Source organism: Bos taurus, unplaced genomic scaffold, assembly GCF_002263795.3.
Source record: "Bos taurus isolate L1 Dominette 01449 registration number 42190680 breed Hereford unplaced genomic scaffold, ARS-UCD2.0 Leftover_ScbfJmS_713, whole genome shotgun sequence".
NCBI classification, from domain to species: domain Eukaryota; kingdom Metazoa; phylum Chordata; class Mammalia; order Artiodactyla; family Bovidae; genus Bos; species Bos taurus.
In genome coordinates, this window is record NW_020192012.1 from 274,946 (window position 1) to 298,684 (window position 23,739).

Here is a 23,739-nt window from a genome sequence, read left to right on the forward strand (position 1 = left end):
GAAGTTGTAGAAATGTTTATTAAAAGTTGGATTTCACCTTTAAATACATAAATGTACATCTTGTAAGAACAAGGACATTCTCTTATATGTCCTAACACAGTTATCTCAATTAATAAGCTCAATGTAATATTATACTATTATCTAGTATGTTTTGAGATTCTCTAGTTGTAACTCCTAGTTATTATTTTCTACTGCTTCTATTTTCCTTTTTTCCTATTTTAATACTTTATTATAATTTGATTTTATAATTATATTACAGAAAGTCTTCATATTCATATATTCTCATAACCATCCCTGATTTATAAAGGAAGACAGAGTCTCAGAAAACAGAATTTTCTGAAAAACATTTCCCATGACAACCTTTTTGCCTCATGAAGTAGATATGGACAAACTCGAGTGAAAGTATACAATCAAATTAGTGATGAAATGTTATCGAAGTCAGAGGCAAGTGTGAGTAAGGATGTCAGTTTTAAGCAAGTTCAACCACTTGCACCACAGCCTGAATTTTACCCTTTATATTCTGTGTACTTTTCATGCTAACATTACCTACCAATACCATATTTCCATATTTAATCCTAACTCAGGGTTTCCCTTTCATGGGATAGGACTCCATCAGGAACACAATTCAGGTTCACATTTATAGACTTGCTCCAGCATTTAGTATACCTGAAAAATGAAAACTCTGCTCACTCACCCTTGGTGTGTTGTTATCTGATAATGTAATGTGTCAGATAACTTATCAGCCATCATTCATCAATCTGTTGGTCTCTTAATTTGAAGTGTATTTCTTCTTTTTTCTTCAGGTATAGACTGAGTTTGGTTCTTGCTCTATAATATTTTTCCAAAATAAATATTTATTGAACTGACCCCTACCACCAAATGTCTTTCAGATTATCTTAGGCAATTAAAAGTTTGTTTTTTTCTAAACTTATGAGTACAATTTGTTGAAGATTCAGTTCATTTCAGTCACTCGGTTGTGTCTGACGCTTTGCAACCCCATGAACTGCAGCATGCCAGGCTTCCCTGTCCATCACCAAATCCCAGAGTCCACCCAAACCCATGTCCATTGAGTTGGTGATGCCATCCAACCATCTCATCCTCGGCCTCTCCTCCCACACTCAATCTTTTCCAGCATTAGGGTCTTTTCAAATGAGTCAGCTCTTCACATCAGGTGGCCAAAGTATTGGAGTTTCAGCTTCAATATCAGTCCTTCAATGAATACCCAGGACTGAGCTCCTTTAGCATGCACTGGTTGGATCTCCTTGCAGTCCAAAGGACTCTCAAGAGTCTTCTCCAACACCACAGTTCAAAAGCATAAATTCTTCAGTGATCAGCTTTCTATATAGTCCAACTCTCACATCCATACATGACCGCTGGAAAAACTATAGCCTTGACTAGATGGACCTTTGTTGACAAAGTAATATTTCTGCTTTTTAATATGCTGTCTAGGATGGTCATAACTTTCCTTCCAAGGAGTAAGTGTCTTTTAATTTCATGGCTGCAGTCACCATCTGCAGTGATTTTGGAGCCCAGAAAAATAAAATCTGACACTGTTTCCACTGTTTCCCCATCTATTTGCCATGAAGTGATGGGACCAGATGACATTATCTTAGTTTTCTGAATGTTGAGCTTTAAGCCAACTTTTACACTCTCCTCTTTCACCTTCATCAAGAGGCTTTTTAGTTCCTCTTCACTTTCTACCATAAGGGTGGTGTCATCTGCATATCTGAGGTTATTGATATTTCTCCCAGCAATCTTGATTCCAGCTTGTGCTTCTTCCAGCCCAGCATTTCTCATGATGTACTCTGCATAGAAGTTAAATAAGCAGGGTGACAGTATACAGCCTTGAATACTCCTTTTCCTATTTGGAACCAGTCTGTTGTTCCATATCCAATTCTAACTGTTGCTTCCTGACCTGCATACAGGTTTCTCAAGAGGCAGGTCATGTGGTCTGGTATTCCCATCTCTTTCAGAATTGTCCACAGTTTATTGTGATCCACACAGTCAAAGGCTTTGGCATAGTCAAAAAAGCAGAAATAGATGTTTTTCTGGAACTCTCTTGCTTTTTCTATGATCCAGCAGATGTTGGCAATTTTATCTCTGGTTCCTTTGCCTTTTCTAAAACCAGATTGAACATCTGGAATTCATGGTTCACATATTGCTGAAACCTGTCTTGGATAATTTTGAGCATTACTTTACTAGCATGTGAAATGAGTGCAAATATGCAGTAGTTTGAGGATTTTTTGGCATTGCATTTCTTTGGGATTGGAATGAAAACTGACCTTTTCCAGTCCTGTGGCCACTGCTGAGTTTTCCAAATTTGCTGGTATATTTAGTGCAGCACTTCCACAGCATCATCATTCAGGTTTTGAAATAGCTCAACTGGGATTCCATCATCTCCACTTGCTTTGTTTGTAGTGATGCTTCCTAAAGCCCACTTGACTTCACATTCCAGGATGTCTGGCTCTAGGTCAGTGATCATAACATCATGATTATCTGGATCATGAAGATCTTTTTGTAGAGTTCTTCTGTGTATTCTTCCCACCTCTTTTTAATACCTTCTGCTTCTGTTAGGTCACTACCATTTCTGTCCTTTATTGAGCCCATCTTTGCATGAAATGTTCCCTTGGTATCTCTAATTTTCTTGAAGAGATCTCTAGTCTTTCCAATTCTATTGTTTTCCTCTATGTCTTTGAGTTGATCACTGAGGAAGGCTTTAATATCTCTCCTTGCTATTCTTTGGAACTCTGCATTCAAATGGGTATATCTTTCCTTTTCTCCTTTGCTGTTCACTTCCCTTCTTTTCACAGCTATTTGTAAGGCCTCCTCAGACAGCCATTTTGCTTTTTTGAATTTCTTTTGCTTGGGGATGGTCTTGATTACTGTCTCCTGTGCAATGTTATGAACCTCAGTCCATAGTTCATCAGGCACTCTATCTATCAGATCTAGTCCCTTAAAACTATTTCTCACTTCCACTGTATAGTCATAGGGGAGTTGATTTAGGTCATACCTCAATGGTCTAGTGGTTTTTTCCACTTTCTTCAATTTAAGTCTGAATTTTTCAATAAGGAGTTCCCCATCTGAGCCACATTCAGCCCCCGGTCTTGTTTTTGCTGACTGTATAGAGCTTCTCCATCTTTTGCAAAGAATATAATCAATCCAATTTCCATGTTGATCATCTGGTGATGTCTATGTGTAGAGTCTTCTCTTGTGTTATTGGAAGAGGGTGTTGGCTATTTCCAGTGCGTTCTCTTGGCAGAACTCTATTAGCCTTTGCCCTGCTTCATTCTGTATTCCAAGACCAGATTTGCCTGTTACTCCAGGTGTTTCTTAACTTCCTACTTTTGCATTCCAGTCCCCTATAATGAAAAGGAGATCTTTTGGGAGTGTTAGTTCTATAAGGTCTTGTAGGTCTTCATAGAACCGTTCAACTTCAGTTTCTTCAGCATTATTGGTTGGGGCACAGACTTGGATTACCGTGATATTGAATGGTTTGCCTTGGAAATGAACAGAGATCATTCTGTCGTTTTTGAGATTGCATCCAAGTACTGCATTTCGGACTCTTTTGTTGACCATTATGGCTATTCCATTTCTTCTAAGAGATTCCTGCCCACAGTAGTATACATAATGGTCATATGAGTTAAATTCACCCATTCCCGTCCATCTTAGTTTGCTGATTCCTAGAATGTCAACGTTCACTCTTGCCATCTTCTGTTTGACCACTTCCAATTTGCCTTGATTTATGGACCTAACATTCTAGGTTCCTATGCAATATTGCTCTTTACAGCATCGAACCTTGCTTCTATTTCCAGTCCCATCCACAACTGGGTGTTTTGTTTTTTTTTTTTTTGCTTTGGCTGCATCCCTTCATTCTCTCTCGAGCTATTTCTCCAGTGATCTCCAGTAGCATATTGGGCACCTACCAACCTGGGGAGTTCATCTTTCAGTGTCCTATCTTTTTGCCTTTTCATGCTGTTCACGGGGTTCTCAAGGAAAGAATACTGAAGTGGTTTGCCATTCCCTTCTCCAGTGAACCACATTCTGTCAGACCTCTCCAGCATGATTGGTCCATCTTGGGTGGCCCCACACAGCATGGCTTAGTTTCATTGAGTTAGACAAGGCTGTGGTCCATGTCATCAGATTGCCTAGTTGTCTATGATTGTGGTTTCTATCTGTCTGCCCTCTAATGCCCTCTCTCAGTGCCTATTTTCTTACTTAGGTTTCTCTTACCTTGGACGTGGATATACTTCATGGCTTCTCCAACAAAGTGCAGCATCTGCTCCTTACCTTGGACGTAGGGTAGCTCCTCGCAGCTGCAACGGACACCTTTATGAAGATAGATTAATATAAACATCACCTATATCCATATTCTGGGGGAAATAAGATGTTGCGTCTTATTTTTCATAAATTTTCATTCACCGCAAGACATTTATGACACTGAGGAAAATGCACTTGATTGGTCCACTATTTATAGAATTAAATTTGGGAAAGAACCATCACTAGAGCAGGTTCCAGGATTACTAATGTATAGGTGCTGTTTGGCATTGTTTGAATTTGTGTATTTTAAACTTCACCAAATGGTAAAATGCTGGTAAGATTATATCTTCAGAGAAAAAAACTTTACTGTACAAATTTTTGAAGTTTTTCTTTATTGTACCAACTCCTATGCAAAATGAACTTTGGGAAACTTGACTCAACCATGAATATTATTTTTACTTTTCTGCTTAAACCACATTGGGAGAAATAGCTTCAGTTTCTGAGAGACTTCTTTAACTAACTCCTATGTGGTATTTCTGGAGGATGCCTTGAGGCAGGGATGGGGGACATTGAGATCTTTCTGTCCTGACTTGACTCCATTATCTTTCTCAGTGAACACTCTTTGAAAAGAGCTCTCCCCATCACCTGGATGTACATGTAACATACATAAGAAGTCCTGAGGATGTCAAAGTTCTAATGAGTAAGAGGCTTGTCTACTTCAGTAACAGTTTGCTTAGGAAAATGTCGTTCTTTCTGTATTCACAGGTACAACTTAAAGACACCATCAAAAATCTTCCTGGTAAAATGAATACTGAATTAGCAGAATATGGATTGAACTTGAGTGTTGGACAGAGACAACTGGTGTGCCTTGCCAGGGCTATTCTCAAGAAAAATCAGATATTGATTATTGACAAAGCCACATCAAATGTGGATCCAAGGTATGGAGCTGAGACCAAGGAAACCTTGAATCTGACTTCTAAATGTGGTAAATGGAAAACATTTAGTGATGCTTAGAAATGTTTCTAAGTATCCTCTTGGCCTTATGGATATTTCTTGATAATATTAATTCCAGAAAACAAAGGAAAAACCATGACATGTTATATGGGTTGGTGTTGTTATAAGGCATACTAAGAGAGCTAGATTTCTAAATCCAGCTCATAGTTTCAATCTGTTTTGAGGGAAGACTGTTTTCTATCATTTTATGAAAAATGGTAAATTTCTAAATAAACTTTTTATACTTAGTTTTTTAGGCACAAGATTATATGTTAAGGTATTGATTTTTAAAAACATTGCAAAAATATCATGACTAATTTCTTTGATTCTAGGACTGATGAATTAATACAAACAAAAATTCGTGAGAGATTTGCTCACTGCACTGTGCTAACCATCGCACACAGTTTGAGCAGTGTTATTAACTGTCAAGGGATAATGGTAAGACCCTCAGCATTTTAGTTGTTTTCATTTATGTTCAGTTTTTCAATGGATCCTTCCTTGTAAAACTTGATAGGAACCTCCAGTAATGTAATTTTCTCTTAGTTTCTCCTCTCTTTCCTGAAAATTTTTGTTGTTTAGTTGGTCAGTCATGTCTGACTATTTGCAACCCCATGGAGTTCAGCATACCAGGCCTTAACTATGTCCCAGTTTGTTCAAACTCATGTCTGTTGAGTACCTGATGCCATCCAACCATCTCATCCCCTGTCATCCCCTTATCCTCTTACCTTTAATCTTTCCCAACATCAGAATCTTTTCCAGTGAGTCATCTCTTCACATCAGGTAGCCAAAATAATGAAGCTTCAGCTTCAGCATCAGTCCTTCCAGTGGATATTCAGGGTTGATTTCCTTTATGATTGACTAGTTTGATATTCTTTCAGTCCAAGGGATTCTCAAGAGTCTTCTCCAGCACCACAGTTTGAAAGCATCAATTCTTTGGCACTCAGCCTTCTTTATGATTCAACTGTCACATCCATACATGACTACTGGAAAAACCACATAGCTTTGACTAGACTGACCTTTGTCAGCAAAGTAATGTCTCAGCTTTTTAATATGCTGTCTTGGTTTGTCATAGCTTTTCTTCCAAGGAGCAAGCATATTTTTAATTCATGGCTGCAGTCACTGTCCCCAGTGATTTTGGAAACCAAGAAACAAAAGTCTGACACTGTTTCCATTGTTTCCCCATCTGTTTGCCATGAAGTGATGGGACCAGGTGTCATGATCTTCATCTTTTTAATGTTAAGTTTTAAGCCAGCCTTTTTCACTCTCCTCTTTCACCTTCAAGAGGCTCTTTAGTTCCTCTTTGCTTTCTTCCATGAGGGTGGTGTCATCTGCATATCTGACGTTATTGATATTTCTACTGGCAATCTTGATTCCAGATTGAGCTTCATCCAGCCTGACATTTCACATGATGTACTCTGCATATACGTTAAATAAGCAGAGTGACAATATACAGCCTTGACGTACTCCTTACCCAATTTGAAACTTATTTATAATTTTTGCTTTAGAAATATACATACCATGTTTTATTGCACTTCCCTGATACTGCATTTTTATAAATTGAGAACTTATCATAACCCTGCATTGAACAAGTCTATGGGAACCATTTTTCAAACAGTATTTGATCATTCCATGTCTCTGTCTCACGTTTTGATAATTCTCACTACATGTCAAAGTTTTTCACAATTGTTATAGTTGCTCTGGTGATCTGTAACATCAATGTTACTGCTATGACTTGCTGAAGTCTTCTCTGTTGGTTAGTATTTTTTTTTTAACCATTGCATTGTTTTTAGGTTAAGGTCTGTACATTGTTTTCTCAGACACAATGCTATTGCACACTTGATAGGCCAGTGTCATGTAAACATAACTTCTGTATGTTCTGGGAAATCAGAACGTTCATATGACTCACTTTACTGCCGTGTTCACTTCATTCTGGTGTTCTGGAACTGTACCCACACTGAGGGATGACTGTACCTCTTTCCTTTCTGGAAAACAGGTGACTGTCTATTCTGAAAGCTTTAAAGTGGACATAAAGATGAGTCAATTTGCTTCAAAGCCTAATGCTCCAGAGGGCAGGTGACTGGCCTCAAGGAGTAGCTGGGGAAGTGACAAATGCTGATGAAGAGCATAACCAGTGGTGTTGTCACCATAAAGTCCTATCATTGCAAGTGATTAAGTGTAATAATTACATTTTGTTGCACATGAGTACTTCTGCACAAAGAAGTGTGTTTTTTTTTAATTCTATTTTTAATTGAATCTAATCCATAAAAATATTTTTTTGTTATAAAATGGCAATAAATGTGCAAGGTAAAAATATGAAAATAAAAGAAAATCTCATAAAGGAAAGATTACAAAATGCCCACTACCAGAAAGTAGCAGTTATTTAGTGCTATAAAATCATTTGGATAACATTAGAGCCAGTTTAATAATTTGTTTTATTCTGCAAAACAGAATATTTCATTATCAGAATTTATATGTATTCTTAAAATTCCCCATGTCATTTATTAATTTTCCACAGCTCAGTTCTTAAATCTGCCTAAAATTTCATCATAGGGATAGAGGATAATTAATCTCAAACTTAGACATCTATATATTTTCCAAATTGTCACTTTTATCAAAAATCTTGAAATGATTAGATGGATATGGTTTTGTTCACTGTAAGTAAATAAGAGAAAGGGCTTGTTGGGAAACAATTGTAACCTAATTAATAGCTTTGTTTATGTGTTATCTCTCCAAAGGGATTTACCCCGCTTTGGTTCATTAAGCACCATTCATGTGTCAGGCTTAGAATTCTATTTCACAAGAAGTTCTTTCAATATTAAGTTTATTAAACATGATGGAGTCATAATGACAGTTAATATAATCTTCCTTACTTTCTCTGTTGCCACAAAACAGTGGAGCAAGACAGACAAATTAGAAATGCTCTTTATCCTAAGACTCACCACTGTCTCTACAGTACAGAGTTCTTTCTGTAGTTTTTTAGAGTAGCTGGGTGCTTGTGACCTGCTTTATCTGCAGCCAACAGCCCAGCTCTTGCTTCCAGTCCCTGCAAACTGCCACCTTCATATCACCCGAATCCTCCTGTTGGTGTGAACAAAGGAAGCATGTGATAATCTGCAGTTCCTCTAACAATGTTGTTGTCTGTGGTCAACACTTTCACTGTCCTCAGAAAATTCTCTGGAAATGAATGATGAAGAACCGAAAGCAGAGCTGAGAAACTCATATCCCACCTCTTCTGTTTATAGGCCATCTTACGGTTTTATATTCCTTATTTCTTCATCATCTCAAACCTCTTCTTAGAATTTTTCCCACAGAAGTGAAAACCAGAAATGGTCATAACATACCCATCTGAAAAGCATAAGACAGCTCATACCTAACTAGAGTTTTACTTAGATTCTACTTTTTACCTTCGTGGAACTTTTCTTTTATAAACCTGCTACTGCTAAGTCACTTCAGTAGTGTCCGACTCTGTGTGACCCCATAGACGGCAGCCCACCAGGCTCCCCCCGTCCCTGGCATTCTCCAGAAAGCACACTGGAGTGGGTTGCCATTTCCTTCTCCAAGGCATGAAAGTGAAAAGTGAAAGTGAAGTCGCTCAGTCATGTCCAACTCTTTGCGACCCCATGAACTGCAGCCCACCAGGCTCCTCCGACCATGGGATTTTCCAGGCAAGAGTACTGGAGTGGAGTGCGATTGCCTTCTCCTAATTAGAACATTTGAAAAGAGAAAAGCTCCTTCTAAAACACACCAAAAGATTTCATTCAAGTTTTCAGAGGAAATATTACTAACACTGAGGTAGAAAGTACAGTTGGGGAGAAGAAATACTTTATGGGGATGTGGCGCTTGTGTGCTAAGGCAGCGGCTTTGGGAGAGTAGCTGTGGAGGTCTCCCTGATCCAGCCTTTATCCTTTCCCAGTGAGAAGAATGATTTATTGTTTCAAGACCTAAGACAGGATTTTGAGTTAATACTCGCCACATTGTCCAATCACTGAAAATCACAGGCACCCATTTTACCAATGAGAAATCACCTTCCAGGGTTGGACAGCTGTCCCGTATCATCACCTGTCAATCAGAGACAGATCTGACACTCATACCTTCCCCTCCCCTCTCTACTTGTTGTGCACTGGGATCTCTCTCTGTTGTCATCATTTCCCAGAATCTTTCTTATCAGGCTTCTCCTCCATCCTCTCCTGGGCACCACCACCTCTTGGTGCACTGACCCACCTCTCCCTGAATTCTTCTTTATTGCTGATGACATCCTGCCAGTGAAAATGGATCAAAGTATCTTGCAGTGGGTCCATTTCATTTTTATGTCTAGGACATAATATGGAATGTCCATATTATGGAATTCCATATTATGGAATACGTCTAGGACATAATGTCTGGAATATCTGCACATAAACAGGCTTCATAAACACATCTTCATTGAGCTTATGTAACTGACTTACTCATCCGACATAATGTATTTTTACTTAACCTACTAGAGCTTGATAAGCAGTTCAGGGTTGGGGTTCCTGGAGAGATCCTAGGGTTTGGGGATTGTTATCATACCAACTTGAATATATGGTTTAGTTAATAGTTTATCTTGGGTTACGAGAAGAGTTGGGGACCTAACGGGAGATTGTAGGAGCTTTTTCTTATAAGGGAGGTTAAAAATCCAAAATTATACCTATTTTCCTGTACATAATGAGAATTTGGATTTGCTTTATGTTTATTTGTTCTGAAATATCTAAAGTCTTTGACCAAACCAGTAAATGTAAAAGCTAAGTTGGTAAAATTCTATTTCTGGCCTTTCTTCAGTCTGTGTCCCATCTCAGCTCTTGTAGCCCCTATGTGAGCCTTGGCTTTTAAGTTTGATTAGGTTCCATTTGTTTTTGCTTTTATTTATTTTGCTTTGGGAGACTAATCAAAAAAAAAAATTGCTGTGGTTTATGTCAGAGTCTTTTGCCTGTATTTTCATTTAGTTTTGTAGTTCCCAGCCTTATTTTAGATCTTGAAGCCATTTTGAGTTTATTTTTGTGCATGATGTGAGGGAATGTCTAATTTCATATATTTTCAGGTGTTCAGCTTTCCCAGTACTATTTATCATAGAAACTGTCTTTTCTCCAATTCCTGTGTACTGTTTCATAGATTAATTGATATAGATGTGTGGACACCAGTGTTTTAAAACTTCAGTTTTTCTTCTTCAACATCAGGAGTGGTAGTTATGTTCTGTTATGCTATGCTTAAGTAGAATTGCACATTTGAGACATCTAAATTGACATGCCAAGTTACAGGGCTCCCCTGGTGGCTCAGATAGTAAAGATTCCACCTGCAATGCAGGAGACCTGAGTTTAATCCCTGGGTCAGGAAGATCCCCTGGAGAAGGAGATGGCTACCCACTCCAGTATTCTTACCTGGAGAATTCCATGGACAGAGGAGCCTGGTGGACTATAGTCCCATGGGGTCATAAAGAGTCAGTCATGATTGAGCAACTTTCACCAAATATTTAAATTATTATGCAGATGTGAAAGTGAAAGCTGCTCAGTCATATCTGACTCTTTATGATCCCATGGACTGTAGTCCACCAGACTCCACTGTCTATATGATTTTCCAGGCAAGAATACTAGAATGGATTGCCATGCCCTTCTCCAGGGGATCCTCCAAACCCAAGGATAGAACCCGTGTCTTTGTGTCTCCTTCACTGCAGGCAGATTCTTTACCCACTGAGTTACCTTGGAAGCCCATTAAGTGGATGGAACAGATTCAATTATTCTCGGATTATTTTGAGAAAGCTGCCCTTAGCAGTGATTCACAGTAGTAAACAAATGATTAACAAGAAAATGGCATTTATGAGACTAATAAATGTTTCCAATTAAATGCAAAGGATTAAATTTACTGTAGTACCTATATGTTGAAAAACAACCTTTGTGTTGTTTAGAGTTCCTGCATATTCTGTTCTTAAAAAAAAAAAACAAAAACTTTTATTTATTTATTTTAGGATGTGCTGTGTCTTCTTTGCTACATAGACTTTTCTCTAGTTGCAGCAAGTAGGGGCTACTCTTCATTGCCATGTGCAGACTTCTCATTGCATGGGCTCTATTGTTGTGAAGCATGGGCTCTCTTGTTGTGAAGCATGGTATGTAGGCTCAATAGCTGAGGCTCCTGGGCTCTAGACCACAGGTTCTGTAATTACAGGGGCTACTCTTCATTGCCATGTGCAGACTTCTCATTGCATGGGCTCTATTGTTGTGAAGCATGGTATGTAGGCTCAATAGCTGAGGCTCCTGGGCTCTAGACCACAGGTTCTGTAATTACCACAGGTACATGGGCTTAGTTGCTCTGTGGCATGTGCTAGGTTTCTGGACCAGGGATGGAACACAAGACTCCTGCATTAGTAGGCAGATTCTTTTATCACTGATCCACCAGGGAAGCCCATCCAGCATATTCTCTTTAATATGCATTTATTTCTAATATTATCTAAATGAAGAATTAAATACTACTGAACATCAGAACTGTTTTTATAATTGTATCACTTGGGTCAATTGTTTCAGACACTTTTTCCCCATCCAGAACCATTAACCAAAGCCACTAATAAGTAGAAAGGCAGAGTGAAGGACCCCTTCCTCTCCCTTTCAGTTTGCATTTAGCAGACTTATTAATGAGCAATAAAAAGGGTGAAAGGAAAGCAGCTGAAAAAAGAAAGAGAAACAAGGAAAGAAAGATAATTTGTGGAAACAGATTCAGGTCCTAGGCAGTTCAGGTTGGGCTGGCCACATGTGCTCTGTAGGCCATGATCACTGGAATTTGGAGCTCAATATCTTACTTGCTTCTTTAGTCTTATCCAAAGAGAAAAGTGGATTTCTAGAGATTCTTTCTATGCAGAGCAGTTTTGCCAAAGCTACTTATGTACCAGCTCCTTTTGCCTGCTTTTCACTCTTAGAAGAATAAACTACAACCACATCCAGCTTCAAGAAGCATCTCAATCCCTTGGACAAGGATTATGTTCCTCTTAGAAGCTGGCATAATCCAGGATCCTGAAGAAATCCTGGGAAGCCTTTACTTTTTTCCCCAAATACTGCTCAGATTCTCAAATAGACCATTAATTTGTTGTCAGGGCACTGCTCTTTGGTTTGTATGACACCAATCTACTTTTTAGGTAAATGGAGTTTGATTTTCTTGAATTAAGATATTTGCCAACTCTGTGTATCTGTACAAATTGCCTCAAAGCTCAGAGTCAGAGCGCTAAAAGTGCTAGTGATAACAACCCCGAATGCCCTGAACATAAAATAAGATGCTATGGACTACTAGTTCAGTTCAGTCGCTCAGTCGTGTCCAACTCTTTCAGATCAGATCAGTCACTCAGTTGTGTCTGACTCTTTGTGACCCCATGAATCACAGCACGCCAGGCCTCCCTGTCCATCACCAACTCCCAGAGTTCACTGAGACTCATGCCATCAAGTCAGTGATGCCATCCAGCCATCTCATCCTCTATTGTCTCCTTCTCCTCCTGCCCCCAATCCCTCCCAGCATCTGAGTCTTTTCCAATGAATCAACTCTTCGCATGACGTGGCCAAAGTACTGGAGTTTCAGCTTTAGCATCATTCCTTCCAAAGAAATCCCAGGGCTGATCTCCTTCAGAATGGACTGGTTGGATCTCCTTGCAGTCCAAGGGACTCTCAAGAGTCTTCTCCAACACCACAGTTCAAAAGCATCAATTCTTAAGCACTCAGCCCTCTTCACAGTCCAACTCTCACATTCATACATGACCACAGGAAAAACCATAGCCTTGACTAGACGAACCTTGGTTGGCAAAGTAATGTCTCTGCTTTTGAATATGCTGTCTAGGTTGGTCATAACTTTCCTTCCAAGGAGTAAGCGTCTTTTAATTTCATGGCTGAAGTCACGATCTGTAGTGATTTTGGAGCCCAGAAATATAAAGTCTGACACTGTTTCCACTGTTTGCCCATCTATTTCCCATGAAGTGATGGGACCAGATGCCATGATCTTCGTTTTCTGAATGTTGAGCTTTGAGCCAACTTTTTCCCTCTCCACTTTCACTTTCATCAAGAGGCTTTTTAGTTCCTCTTCACTTTCTGCCATAAGGGTGGTGTCATCTGTATATCTGAGGTTATTGATATTTCTCCCGGCAAACTTAATTCCAGCTTGTGTTTCTTCCAGCCCAGCGTTTCTCATGATGTATTATGCATATAAGTTAAATAAGAATGGTGACAATATACAACCTTGAAGAACTCCTTTTCCTATTTGGAACCAGTCTGTTGTTCCATGTCCAGTTCTAACTGTTGCTTCCTGACCTGCATACAAATTTCTCAAGAGGCAGATCAGGTGGTCTGGTATTCCCATCTCTTTCAGAATTTTCCATAGTTTATTGTGATCCACACCGTCAAAGGCTTTGGCATAGTCAATAAAGCAGAAATAGATGCTTTTCTGGAACTCTCTTCCTTTTTCCATTATCCAGCAAATGTTGGCAATTTGATCTCTCGTTCCTCTGCTTTTTCTAAAACCAGCTTGAACATCAGGAAGTTCACGGTTCACATATTGCTGAAGCCTGGCTTGGAGAATTCTGAGCATTACTTTACTAGCGTGTGAGATGAGTGCAATTGTATGGTAGTTTGAGCATTCTTTGACATTGCCTTTCTTTGGGATTGGAATGAAAACTGACCTTTTCCAGTCCTGTGGCCACTGCTCAGTTTTCCAAATTTGCTGGCATATTGAGTGCAGCACTTTCACAGCATCATCTTTCAGGATTTGGACTAGCTCTACTGGAATTCCATCACCTCCACTAGCTTTGTTCGTAGTGATGCTTTCTAAGGCCCACTTGACTTCACATTCCAGGATGTCTGGCTCTAGGTCATGATCACACCATCGTGATTATCTGGGTCATGAAGATCTTTTTTGTACAGTTCTTCTGTGTATTCTTGCCATCTCTTCTTAATATCTTCTACTTCTGTTAGGTCCATACCATTTCTGTCCTTTATCGAGCCTATCTTTGCATGAAATATTCCCTTGGTATCTCTGATGTTCTTGAAGAGATCCCTAGTCTTTCCCATTCTGTTGTTTTCCTCTATTTCTTTGCATTGATCACTGAAGAAGGCTTTCTTATCTCTTCTTGCTATTCTTTGGAACTCTGCATTCAGATGTTTATATCTTTCCTTTTCTCCTTTGCTTTTCACTTCTCTTCTTTTCACAGCTATTTGTAAGGCCTCCCCACACAGCCATTTTGCTTTTTTGAATTTCTTTTCCATGGGGATGGTCTTGATCCCTGTCTCCTGTACAATGTCACGAACCTCATTCTATAGTTCATCAGGCACTCTATCTATCAGATCTAGGCCCTTAAGTCTATTTCTCACTTCCACTGTGTAATCATAAGGGATTTTATTTAGGTCGTACCTGAATGGTCTGACTCTTTGTGACCCCATGAATTGCAGCACCCCCGCCTCCCTGTCCATCACCAACTCCTGGAGTTCACTCAAAGTCACGTCCATCGAGTAGGTGATGCCATCCAGCTATCTCATTCTCTGTTGTCCCCTTCTCCTCCTACCCCTAATCCCTCCAGCATCAGAGTCTTTTCCAATGAGTCACCTCTTTGCATGAGGCGGCCAAAAGTAGTGGAGTTTCAGCTTCAGCATCAATCCTTCCAAAGAACACCCAGGACTGATCTCCTATAGAATGGACTGAGTACTAGTATTCATAGTATAAAGCTTATACTTTCTTTCTTTCCAATAACGTTATAATATTAGAAGGTCAGATTAGGCCTTTTTCTGCCTAGTAAAACAAATTAATCAAACTATTAAAACATCAGCCAGCCCTAACACACAAATAGATTCTCTCTGTTTCCCTGTCCTTCCACTTTTTGAAATATTTTCTGAGTTATAATATGTTACTCGGAGATATTATGTACTAATGGGTTTCTTTTTGCTATTTACAGGTTTTGGATTCAGGGAGATTGAAAGAAACTGGTCAGCCAAATGACTTGCTGCAGAACAGAAACAGTCTATGTTACAAAATGATGCAACAACTGGGCAAGGATGAAGTAGCTGTCCTCCCTGAAAGAGAAAAACAGGACAGGGAGTTTTTTTTAAAATTTGTCTCTGGGTTATTTGACAAGATCTCTATATGGGATCTGATAAAAAGCACTCTGTGGCCTAAATAGCCTCCAGAGACTAAGCTTCTTGAGTAGGTCTTAACAAAACATGGCAGGTTAAGGGCAGGTCTGCTGAGAATATGCAGCAGTGGTGGGGGTGGGGTCACCATATGTGCACCCTTCTGTGTGCACACACATGTGCCTGTGATAGAAATTTCAGATTGGACTTCAACACTTCTGGACTCTGGGTTCAGATTCTTATACAGCACAGAACACTTTCATTTTGCAAACCCTTTACATTCATTCTGATTGGTGCTCAGCATATTTGTGATGCAAGTTCTGCCAAGGAATATCCAGGAAATTTGAGAGTTCAGGGGATAATTTTTGAAATATTTTGATTCTAGGAAGATCTTCCAGGGAAAGGTGTAGGTCTCTTCTGTTTTCTAATCTGTGAAGAAAACTTCTACATGAAACTGTCAGCTTCTCCCTAATTCTTTGTTGTTTGGACTTAGGTGTATTTGCCACTCACCACCCCCAGGCTTCCTCTACCTTCTAGAAAATGAAATTGTCATCAGGACAAATCAAGAACTCACAATACCATCACACTGTAGTCTGAATTGTGCTTGAAGGTTTACAGAGCACTTTCTCAGAGATGAGGTGTGTGAAGCACTAAGCTCTGTGCATGGTTTGAGGAAGGGGCTCGATGGGTAACATTCAGGTCATGTGACATCTTCCAAACAAAGGTGAGATGGTAACTGAGGTCTAGTTTAGGAGACTTAGCCATTGTCATTCAGCCATCTGTAAGTTTTTCTGGAAGAAGGTGGGAGTGGGAATAGGGTTGATGGGAAGATGAAGGGAAGGAAGGCCAGGTCTTCTTAACCTTTGACATGAGTGCTTTAGGGTGGGATGAGGCTTCCAGCTGCCTGTGGTGAGGTTTCCCCGTAGAAAATTTATCTTTGAGTATTAAATTATGGGTATATTTTCTATTCTTCATACTTTTGTGCATTTCCCAGATTTTCACTTGTAAGTTGAATAAGATTACTAGTGTAATATTTTAAATGTCTTAAAGAAAACATGCCCCAGTATCTTAAGTACTACTATATGAAAGATTTATCTAAAATGTGGTCTTAGTTCATCACTGTCTTATCTCAGCCCTCCTTAGAAATGAGGAAATGCAGAGCAGTACCGTCCAATGCTTATAGTGTAGGAGACTTCCTGGGTTGTAGAGCTGGCTGAAGAGATGGCAGAGTTAGAGTTCATACTTAGGTTTAGGGACAAGGAGGTCTGTGTTCTGAATATTCCCAAAGTACTTATATTGTATGCAAGTATAGAGTGTGTGCGGACAAGACAATGGCAACCCACTCTAATACTCTTGCCTGTAAAATCCCATGGACAGAGGAGCCTGGTAGGCTGCAGTCCATGGCATTGCTAAGAGTCGGGCTCGACTGAGCGATTTCACTTTCACTTTTCACTTTCATGCATTGGAGAAGGAAATGGCAACCCACTCCAGTATTCTTGCCTGGAGAATCTCACGGAGAGGGAGCTTGGTGGGCTGCCGTCTATGGGGTTGCACAGAGTCGGACACGACTGAAGCGACTCAGCAGCAGCAGCAGCAGCATAGAGTGTGTGTGTTAGTCGTCAAATCATGTTTAACTCTGCAACACCATTGTCTGTAGCTTGCCAGTCTCCTCTGTCCATGGAATTTTCCTGGAAGAACACTGAAGGGGGTTGCCATTCCCTTCTCTGGGGAATCTTACCAACCCAGGGATCGAACTCCAGTCTCCCACACTGAGGATAAATTCTTTACCATCTGAGCCATTTATCACCCTATATATTTTTTTAATGCCTGAAATTCACAGAGCACTTTCATTAATTTGAGTGTCTGCCAGTCATCGAAGACTTGATAAGCATTTGTCATTTTCTGTGTGACAAAATCACAAAACAACCAGGAATCTGCCAAATCCTTTTGGTTTTTCCACCTTAGGCATTTCACATCAGAAAGAGATGTATCCACCTATGTCAAAGTCTTCATTTAAACACTGTGTTATCATTATGTATTATCAAGACATTGAGTAATGAGAAGTAGATCACAGAACTTCTGATAGGTACAGATAACATAAGATAATAGGTTTCAACAACCTCATTTTACAGGTGATTAAACTGAGGCCTGTTAGAAGGAAGGTGGCCCTATGTATATAATTGGTGTTAAGTTAGTTTGCAGCAGATACAGAATTAGAAATATTTTCTTTCAGTAAATGTTTTAAATCAAGTGTAACATACATATAAAAGCAGACATGGGTCATATAATTAGAAATCTTGTGCTTCCTGGTATAGTAATCCTGCAGCTACTCTAACAATATTCAGGGTAAGTTACATTTGTGTAGTTCTTCTCAATTTATTTTACATTGTTCTCACATGTATGATTTCATGTTATCTCATGATGGTCCATTTTTATCCATATCATGGATGGGGACAGTGGGTCCAGGGCTCACCTAAGGTCATAAAGCTGTTCCAGGGAGCACAGAGGGGTAATTTCTAGGGGAGGCTGAGGGCCACCCTATGTACTGTGTTCTGTGTCAATTCTGAGAACACTGCTTCTTTCACGTGGTAGCCAAGATGGGGCCATCATCCAAGTTCATAGAGTGGCAGGACCTCACTCTTGAGTTGCAGTCCATTTCTTGATCCTCATCCCAGTTGAACATCTTCGTGACATTATTTCTGCATACTCTGCATCCTCTTAGGTAAGCTGTCAGATTATCAGGTTTTTGAATGTGCAACCATCAGATACCCATGCATTGTTCAGAGCTATAACAGCAGGAGCATTAGCCTAAGTCAACAAAATTTTCACTCTAATAGAACAGAATTCATTGATCTGAAAACAAAACTCAACAGCTGACAAAAGGTGCTTCCAAGTCACATTTTTTTAAAAATACGTAGTTCAGGGGCTCTGAATCACTGTCTAAATGACCCTTTTAGATGATCCATGAAATAACAGAGAGATTACCTTTCAGAAACACAAAGCTGAAGGGGCATTAGTTTGCTAGGACTGCCATACAAAGTACCACAGAGTAGACGACTTAAACAACAGAAATTTATTTTCTGACAGCCCTGGAGGATGGACGTCTGAGGTCAAGGTGTCAGTAGGATTGGTTTCCTCTGAAGTTTCTCTCCTTGGCTTGGAGATGCCATCTTCCCTCTGTGTCGTCACAGGGCCTTCTGTCTGTTTGTACCTATGTCCTGATCTTCTCTTCTTGTAAGAACTCCAGTCTATTAGATCAGGACCCACCTGTTTGACTTCATTTGAAATGTTTTGCCTCTTTAAAGAGCCTGTCTCCAAATGCAGTCACATTCTGAGGTACTGGCAGGTTTAGGACTTCAACATGTAAAATTGGAGGGGACACAATTCAACTCAAAAAAAGAATAAATGCCTATCATTCATTCTGTTCTGTGATGAAGCAGACCTGGTTGAAGTTTTTTGAAGTTTCTTTGCTCCTGGTGTGTAACAAAAGCATTATTTAGTCTATTCATGAAGTCACTTAATACAGCCCAGAAGCTACAAAATCCTAATATCCTAGCTCTAGGCGCCTGGGCCAGTTCAAATCTATGTAGGAGGCATTTAGCATTCATGTGGCCTTATGTCCCCCAAGGCCTCTGAGCCTCAGGTCCTCACCTGTGTGTAGAGCAGGGATTACAGCTCTGCCAGTTTCTTCACACTCATTACAGGGATCAGATGAGAGAGCAGATGTTTAAATGCTTTGGGACTATAGAGTGTTTTACAGTATAAAAGTGAGATCATTTTTCCAACCAGCAGAATGGGAGAAAATAATAGCAAATGAAACAACTGACAAAGGATTAATTTCCAAAATATGCAAGCTTCCCATGCAAGGTTTCCCTAGTGACTCAGTCAGTGAAGAATCTGCCTGCAATGAGGGAGAACCCTGCAATGTGAAAGACCCAGGTTCAATCTCTGGGTCAGGAAGATCTTCTGTAGTAGGAAATGACAACCCACTTCAGTATTCTTGCATGGAGATTCCCTTGGACAGAGGAGCCTAGTGGGCTACAGTCCATGGGGTCGCAAAGAGTCGGACATGACTGAGATGCTAACACTACCACATTTCCATGCAAGTCAGTTCCAGAAAAACAAACAACCCAATCAAAAAGTGGGAAAAAGACATAAGCATATATTTATCCAAATAAGACATTCAGATGTTTAACAAACACAGGAAAAGATGCTCACCATCGCTCATTGTTTAGTTCAGTTCAGTTCAGTCGCTCAGTCACATCAAATTCTTTGCAACCCCATGAATCACAGCATGCCAGGCCTCCCTGTCCATCACCATCTCCCGGAGTTCAATCAAACTCACGTCCATCAAATTGGTGATGCCATTCAGCCATCTCATCCTCTGTCATCCCCTTTTCCTCCTGTCCCCAATCCATCCCAGCATCAGAGTCTTTTCCAATTAGTCCACTCTTCCCATGAGGTGGCCAAAGTACTGGAGCTTTAGCTTTAGCATCGTTCCTTCCAAAGAAATCCTAGGGCTGATGTCCTTCAGAATGGACTGGTTGGATCTCCTTGCAGTCCAAGGGACTCTCAAGAGTCTTCTCCAACACCACAGTTCAAAAGCATCAATTCTTTGCCGCTCAGCTTTCTTCACAGTCCAACTCTCACATCCATACATGACCACTGTAAAAACCATAGCCTTGACTAGATGGACCTTTATTGGCAAAGTAATATCTCTGCTTTTGAATATGCTATTTAGGTTGGTTATAACTTTTCTTCCAAGGAGTAAGTGTCTTTTAATTTCATGGCTGCCATCACCATCTGCAGTGATTTTGGAGCCCAGAAAAATAAAGTCTGACACTGTTTCTACTGTTTGCCCATCTATTTCCCATGAAGTGATGGGACCAAATGCCATGATCTTCATTTTCTGAATGTTGAGCTTTAAGCCAACTTTTTCCCTCTCCACTTTCACTTTCATCAAGAAGCTTTTTAGTTCCTCTTCACTTTCTGCCATAAGGGTGGTGTCATCTGTATATCTGAGGTTATTGATATTTCTCCCGGCAATCTTGATCCCAGCCTGTGCTTCTTCCAGCCCAGCATTTCTCATGATGTTCTCTGCATATAAGTTAAATAAGCAGGGTGACAGTACACAGTCTTGCCATACTCCTTTTCCTATTTGGAGCCAGTCTGTTGTTCCATATCTAGTTCTAACTGTTGCTTTCTGACCTGCATATAGGTTTATCAAGAGGCAGGTCAGGTGGTCTGGTATGCCCTTCTCTTTCAGAATTTTCCATAGTTTATTGTGATCCACACAGTCAAAGGCTTAATAAAGCAGAAATAGATGTTTTTGTTTTTTTTTTTCTGGAACTCTCTTGCTTTTTCGATGATCCAGCATTTTTTGGCAATTTGATCTCTGGTTCCTCTGCCTTTTCTAAAACCAGCTTGAACATCTGGAAGTTCACGGTTCACATATTGCTGAAGCCTGGCTTGGAGAATTTTGAGCATTACTTTACTAGCGTGTGAAATGAGTGTAACTGTGCAGTAGTTTGAGCATTCTTTGGCATTGCCTTTCATTGCTCATTATTAGAGAAATGCAAATCAAACCACAGTGAGATATCACCTCACACCCATCAGAATGGCCATCATCAAAAAGTCTATAAACACTAAATGCTGGAGAGGGTGTTGAGACAAGGGAACCCTCTTTTACTATTGGTGGGAATGTAAGTTGATGCAGCCACTATGGAAGACAGTATGGGGATTCATTTAAAACCTATGAATGAAACAACCATATGACCTAGAAATTCCACTACTAGGCATATATTATGAGGAAACAAAAATTGAAAAAGACATATGTACCCTAATGTTGTAGCAGCACTATTTGCAATAGCTAGAACATGGAAGCAACCTAGATGTCCATCGACAGATGAATGGATAAAGAAGCGGTGGTATGTACACACAGTGGAATATCACTCAGCCATAAAAATGAACACATTTGAGTCAGTTCTAACGAGGTTATTATGAACCTAGAGCCTATTATACAGAGTGAAGTAAGTCAGAAAGAGAAAATTATCATATACCAATGTGTATATATGGAATCTAGAAAGATGCTACTGATGGGATTATTTGCAGGGCAGCAATGGAGACATAGACGTAGAGAACAGACCTGTGGACCTGGTGGGATGGGGGCAGGAAGGAGAGGGTGGGATGTATGGAGAGAGTAACATGGAAACTTACATTACTGATTGTAAAATAGATAGGCAGTGGGAGTTTGCTGTATGATACTGGGAACTCAAACCTGGGCTCTGTAACAATCTAGAAGGGCGGGATGATAAGGGAGGTGGGAGGGAGTTTCAAGAAGGAGGGGACATATGTATCCCTAAGGCTCATTCATGTTGATGTTTGGTAGAAACCAATACTATTCTGTAAAGCAATTATCCTTCAATTAAAAAAAATTTAAAAGGGTCATTTTTTTTAAAAAGGCTGTAGTCAGAAGCCTTGCCTCCCAACAATAAAACAAATATCCCTATAGTTCTTCTAAGTAGCTTCAGAGACTCTAAATCATGGATCCCAACCAGTGGACCAAAGACTTGTACCACTCCATGGGCTGTTAGGAACTGGGCCACACAACAGGAGGTGAGTGGTGGGCTGGTGAACAAAGCTTCATCTGCTGCTCCCTCTATCACTCACATTACACCTCAACCTCCTCCCCTCCCACCCCTGTCCTGTCTGTTGACAACTTGTCTTCCATGAAACTGGGTCCTCGGTGCCAAAAAGGTTGGGGACTGCTGCTGCAAATGATTATAAGGTATTTTTAATAATAAGTTTTGAAACAAATGATACATATACTGTTACAAAATTTAAAATCTTTTAAAAATACTTTTTAAGAATTTATGAACAGAAAGTAAATCACCCTTCACTCCTATCATTACACAGCTCCTCCCCAGGTGGAGCTTCAGCACCACTGTTGACTGTCTTGTTGACTGTTCTGTGCATCAGGAAGAACTTGTGAACACATGTGGTCTTCCTGTTTTTAATAATAGATGATAGCTATTCTTTCCTTTTTTTCAGCTAATATTATATCTCAGATTACATCAATTCATATAGTTGTCTCATTCCTTTTAACGTCTACATAGTGTTACACTTTCTCCATTTCCTACTCCTTATTTTCAATACTTGTTAAGCACAGTTTTTAAAACATGGGGATTACAACCTGATATTAACATCCAAATTTGTTGTGCTTATATTATGTGTACAAATGAGAAACCTTTGGGCAGACAGTAATAATAGATTTCCCAGCCTCTTTGTCACCCTGTGTTTATCTCCAGGCTTTGAATTAGTAAAATGTAACAGAATGATCAGAAGTCTAGTGGATCTACAGGTTGTTTGGCATTAAGTTCAGCCCCACTGAGGGTTCTAATGGGGCTACTTCCTCCATAGAATAAATATACCCGTTTTAAAATTGTGTCTCCAGTAGTAATATGATTTGCTTCAAATGAAAAAGTGGACCTAGAAATGTGTTGCCTTAGGAGAAGGACTTTATAACTCTTAAACATTTTGTTTTTGTCTTTTCCCACCTCCAGTTGCATTTTGAAGGAAATAGCCAGATATCACTCACAGTGATCATGTGGTTTTATCAATGTAATGAATGTCCAGTGGACAGCCCTCAGCCTTAACAATTTTTGAGTCAACTCTGTGATTCTACCATGAGTTCATGTCTATTCCAAAGGCATTTTTCCAATAGGTTTTTGCACTGCATAAATTATATGGTACTTTTTTGCATTAGCAACCAATATTTACATATCACAAGATGTTTATTTTTTTCTATAATTTTTTTCCTCCACCTTCACTCAGTGATATCAAGCTTTTGCAAAAGGATTTATTATCTTTATTTACATATTACAGTATTTTCTTTCTTATCCAAATCAGAGTGCAGGCTACCAATAAACCTGTATCCCAGGCTTTGTGTCTTGAGAGACTCCAGAGCCAAACTCATTTTCTAAGATTTGAGAGAAAGTTGCCACACATTTTTTTTTTTTTACTATTTCCAGAATTACATATTACTTTTCAATTATGTCAGGGCTTCTGTTTACTTGAAGACAGTGTGAAGTTGCTGTTTTGTGTCACTATTTCCTTTAACATTATGATCCATTTTCCCACTCAAAGATCTCTGGTTAAAATACTAGGGTGTGGGGAGGGAGGTGAGAGGGGAATTCAGGATTGGGATCACATGTACACCCCTGGCGGATTCATGTTGATGTATGGCAAAACCAATACAATATTGTAAAGTAATTAGCCTCTAATTAAAATAAATAAATTTAAATTAAAAAATACTAGAGATAACTAATAGGAAAAACATACAATACATGTAGTTAAAATGACATTATAGGAAAGAGAGGTGTTGCCCTCC

The 23,739-nt window shown here is 39.6% G+C and overlaps 1 protein-coding gene across 2 annotated transcripts in view; it reads left to right on the forward strand.

The window, feature by feature from the left end:
• LOC509854 (ATP-binding cassette sub-family C member 4-like) overlaps positions 1-21,794 on the forward strand; it is a 168,448-nt gene extending 146,654 nt beyond the window's left edge. For both annotated transcript variants that reach the window (XM_010810928.4, XM_059884490.1), the window contains exons 28-30: positions 5,023-5,195; positions 5,583-5,688; positions 15,176-21,794. In XM_010810928.4, the coding sequence (XP_010809230.1) occupies positions 5,023-5,195; positions 5,583-5,688; positions 15,176-15,400 (504 nt within the window). In that variant the 3' untranslated portion in view covers positions 15,401-21,794. The remainder of the gene's footprint in view (positions 1-5,022; positions 5,196-5,582; positions 5,689-15,175) is intronic.
• Positions 21,795-23,739: the final 1,945 nt, after the last annotated feature.